Raw genomic sequence first — 4,708 nt, 5'->3', positions numbered from 1 at the left:
ATCCAGCCGTGTATTTATATATATACTCTACCCCAGTTGGGAGTTGGTTTGGTGGGGTAGATTTAGAGGAGAGTCACAGGTTTTACTGGCCTATGGCAATGTCAGGGAAACTCCTCTCTTGGAGTTGTCTATACATGTCTAGCTCGGTGACCTCATTGCTGCTATCCCTGCATTTCTGTTACATGCCTCCTAGTACTTTCAATGTGTCTTCATTGCACATTTATACATCCCACTTAATGACACACATTGTACCTAATTGGTTCACTTATAATTTTTTTGTATTCTTTAATTTGCACAACTGGTCAGATGCTAAGTGCATTTCGTTGTACTTGTACTTGTTCAATGACAATAAAGTTGAATCTAATCTAATATTCTAGCCAAAGTGATCTCCTTCTGTTGTGGCATTGTAACAGCCAGGTCCCGTCCTAACAGCCAGGAACCGTCCTAACAGCCAGGTACCGTCCTAACAGCCAGGTACCGTCCTAACAGCAGGTACCAACCTAACAGACAGGAACCGTCCTAACAGCCAGGTACCGTCCTAACAGACAGCCAGGTACCGTCCTAACAGACAGCCAGGTACCGTCCTAACAGCCAGGTACCGTCCTAACAGCCAGGTACCGTCCTAACAGCCAGGTACCGTCCTAACAGCCAGGAACCGTCCTAACAGCCAGGAACCGTCTTAACAGACAGGTACCGTCCTAACAGCCAGGTACCGTCCTAACAGCCAGGTACCGTCCTAACAGCCAGGTATCGTCCTATCAGCCAGGTACCGACCTAACAGACAGGTACCGACCTAACAGACAGGTATCGTCCTAACAGACAGGTACCGTCCTAACAGCCAGGTACCGTCCTAACAGCCAGGTACCGTCCTATCAGCCAGGTACCGTCCTAACAGCCAGGTACCGACCTAACAGACAGGTATCGTCCTAACAGACAGGTACCGTCCTAACAGCCAGCTACCGTCCTAACAGCCAGGTACCGTCCTAACAGCCAGGTATCGACCTAACAGACAGGTACCGTCCTAACAGACAGGTACCGACCTAACAGACAGGTACCGTCCTAACAGCCAGGTACCGTCCTAACAGCCAGGTACCGTCCTAACAGCCAGGTACCGTCCTAACAGCCAGGTACCGTCCTAACAGCCAGGAACCGTCCTAACAGCCAGGTACCGTCCTAACAGCCAGGTACCGACCTAACAGACAGGAACCGTCCTAACAGCCAGGTACCGTCCTAACAGACAGGTACCGTCCTAACAGACAGGTACCGTCCTAACAGCCAGGTACCGTCCTAACAGACAGGTACCGTCCTAACAGCCAGGTCCCGTCCTAACAGCCAGGTACCGTCCTAACAGCCAGGTACCGTCCTAACAGCCAGGTACCGTCCTAACAGCCAGGAACCGTCCTAACAGCCAGGTACCGTCCTAACAGCCAGGTACCGACCTAACAGACAGGTACCGTCCTAACAGACAGGTACCGTCCTAACAGACAGGTACCGTCCTAACAGCCAGGTACCGTCCTAACAGACAGGTACCGTCCTAACAGCCAGGTCCCGTCCTAACAGCCAGGTACCGTCCTAACAGCCAGGTACCGTCCTAACAGCAGGTACCGTCCTAACAGCCAGGTACCGTCCTAACAGCCAGGTACCGTCCTAACAGCAGGTACCGTCCTAACAGCCAGCTACCGTCCTAACAGCCAGGTCCCGTCCTAACAGCCAGGTACCGTCCTAACAGCCAGGTACCGTCCTAACAGCCAGGTACCGTCCTAACAGCCAGGAACCGTCCTAACAGCCAGGAACTGTCTTAACAGACAGGTACCGTCCTAACAGCCAGGTACCGTCCTAACAGCCAGGTACCGTCCTAACAGCCAGGTACCGTCCTAACAGCCAGGTACCGTCCTAACAGCCAGGTACCGACCTAACAGCCAGGTACCGACCTAACAGACAGGTACCGTCCTAACAGACAGGTACCGTCCTAACAGCCAGGTACCGTCCTAACAGCCAGGTACCGTCCTAACAGACAGGTACCGTCCTAACAGACAGGAACCGTCCTAACAGACAGGTACCGTCCTAACAGACAGGTACCGTCCTAACAGCCAGGTACCGTCCTAACAGCCAGGTACCGTCCTAACAGCCAGGTACCGTCCTAACAGCCAGGTACCGTCCTAACAGCCAGGAACCGTCCTAACAGCCAGGTACCGTCCTAACAGCCAGGTACCGTCCTAACAGCCAGGTACCGTCCTAACAGCCAGGTACCGTCCTAACAGACAGGAACCGTCCTAACAGCCAGGAACCGTCCTAACAGCCAGACGTAGCTTTTAGCCCTCATGATTTTCTAATGCCCTCTCTCCATGTCCTGACCCATCATTACATCCCCGTCTCGGACAGTGAAAACCTACCAGCTCTGAGACTTCTCGGCTTCTCGCCCGGGGAGAATTCACTCCACACTCTTACAAGGGAATACCATAAATCGAGAGCTAGATAAACTAAATGGTTGAAAAATAAAGCTGACACTTCCAGTAGTAAACTGTCAGAAGGACCGGAGCATCCCTCTTCAGTATTTATGAGGCCATTTAAAGTGACGGAGAGAGAGTGTAGGCAAGTCCGTGTGTGTGTGTGTGTGTGTGTGTGTGTGTGTGTGTGCGTGTGCGCGTGTGCGTGTGGGTGTGCGTGTGTGTGTGTATGTGTGTGTGTGTGCGTGTGGGTGTGCGTGTGTGTGTGTATGTGTGTGTGTGTGTGTGTGTGTGTGTGTGTGTGTTTGAGGTGACGAAGTGAGAGAGCATGGTCCATGTTTTCACCCATGTTCCTGATACCCATCTGCCCCCACATCACATCCGGGAGAGGAGAGAGGGAGAGCATATACCCAGAGACAGGCCTCAGACTGGGGCTCTTCTCCCTGCTGGATCCCCTCTATTCCTGGAGCTTCTGTTAGTACCCTTCCTTTAGAAGGAGTAGCTGGGGCCAAGTCATCTGTTTCAACCACAGTATGAGCGGGCGTGTTTGTTGGTAAATAAAATGGTTCCGTTGCAAGACGTTCATCCCTGACACATGTTGAGACAAACGCGGCATGTGATCTCCCTCCCTCCCTCCCTCCCTCCCTCCCTCCCTCCCTCCCTCCCTCCCTCCCTCCCTCCCTTAGGGACAACAAATGAGTCACCTAATCCTTATGTTGACTGACACACACACCCCCTCACACACATAGCTAGATCTTCCCCTGAGGCACATCCACACCCTGGTCCAGACACTCGCTGTAGCTATGATGTCATCTCATCAATTCTCCAAGGGCTTTAGTTGAGGCCATCTCCGATTCAACATGGAAAGTCTGACATACTAGAGGGCTTCATCGATCCTGTCAGACAGTTATACAGCCAGCAGACCCTGAGTGTTCGTCAGACAGAGAGCAGTCACTGTAGAGTGGAGTGGAATTGTCGCATGCTAGCTGTGACCTTCCCTTGGTTCCACCATACACCCCCCATGGCTCCACAATGGCTGCCAGTTGCCATTTATTTGTATTCATTCTGATGAAACTGCAGACTTGTTTACTTACCAGGAGGATGATGACTGGTGTGTGGTGGTAATTCTCTCTCTCTCACTCTCACAATGTCTCTCTCAGTCTCTCTCTGTCTCTCTCTGTCTCTCTCTGTCTCTCTCTGTCTCTCTCTGTCTCTCTCTGTCTCTCTCTGTCTCTCTCTGTCACTCTCTGTCACTCTCTGTCACTCTCTGTCACTCTCTGTCACTCTCTGTCACTCTCTGTCACTCTGTCTCTCTCTGTCACTCTGTCTCTCTCTCTCTCTGAATACCATCTGATGCTTTTACTCTGAATAACATTTTATTTTTCTCTCTCCCCTTCTCTCTGTCCTCTATCACCCCTCTCCCCTCTCTCTCTCTCTCTCTCTCTCTCCCCCCTTCTCTCCCCTTCTCTCTGTCCTCTATCCCCCCTCTCCCCTTTCTCTCTCCCTCATCCCCCCTCTCTCTCTCCCTCATCCCCCGCTCCCCTCTTTCTCTACCTCCAGGTGGTAAGGTAGATGGGGTGGAGTGTACCCTCCCTAAGGACCTGCGAGGGCGGGACATCCGTGGCGTTCCAGTGGAGATGTTCAACTACTGCCTCCAACTGGATGACGAGAACAGAGGAGGAGGGGGGGCGAGGAGCGGAGGAAAAGAAGGCTTGTCCCCGCCCTGCGGCCGAACTACCGGCTCCGGAGGCACCGGCGGAGCCCCCACATCCGAAGTCCCCGCTGCGGGCGACCTGGTGCCCGTCCCGGACTGTGTGCGGCGGCGCTACCAGCCGGTGAGCGTGCGCAGGGCCATCGGGACGGTGGTGATAGCCGGGGTGGTGTGTGGCATCGTGTGTATCATGATGGTGGGGGCAGCAGCCTACGGATGTATCTATGCCTCGCTCATGGCCAAGTATCAACGAGAGCTGAAGAAGAGGCAGCCGCTGATGGGAGACGGGGAGGGTGACGCAGACCCTGAGGACAAGCAGATCTCCTCTGTGGCATAGAGGGGTCAGGGGTTGGAGGTCAGGGGTCAGGGTTGAAAGGGCTGTATTCCACCTCTCCCTCCTTTTCTTCTCTCTGGATGCTGTCCTACTGAGCCGCTTCTCCTCCTCCTCGTTCTCCTCCTCCTCCTCTCCCCCTGAAACTAATCAGCTCCTGCTACTGACTTCTCTATCTCCACCAAACGACGATCACAATGGGTCCTCTCCTCCATTCTG

General features: G+C 53.5%; 1 protein-coding gene across 1 annotated transcript in view; it reads left to right on the top strand.

Annotated features, from left to right (window-relative positions):
• lrtm2a (leucine-rich repeats and transmembrane domains 2a) overlaps window positions 1-4,501 on the top strand; it is a 6,231-nt gene extending 1,730 nt beyond the window's left edge. The window contains exon 2 of the mRNA XM_055905943.1: window positions 4,008-4,501. Coding sequence (XP_055761918.1) covers window positions 4,008-4,495 — 488 coding nt within the window. The 3' untranslated portion in view covers window positions 4,496-4,501. The remainder of the gene's footprint in view (window positions 1-4,007) is intronic.
• The last annotated feature ends 207 nt before the right edge of the window (window positions 4,502-4,708 follow it).

The sequence above is a fragment of the Salvelinus fontinalis genome, chromosome 39 (genome assembly GCF_029448725.1).
Source record: "Salvelinus fontinalis isolate EN_2023a chromosome 39, ASM2944872v1, whole genome shotgun sequence".
Taxonomy (NCBI): domain Eukaryota; kingdom Metazoa; phylum Chordata; class Actinopteri; order Salmoniformes; family Salmonidae; genus Salvelinus; species Salvelinus fontinalis.
This window is presented reverse-complemented; position numbering and strand designations above follow the sequence as displayed.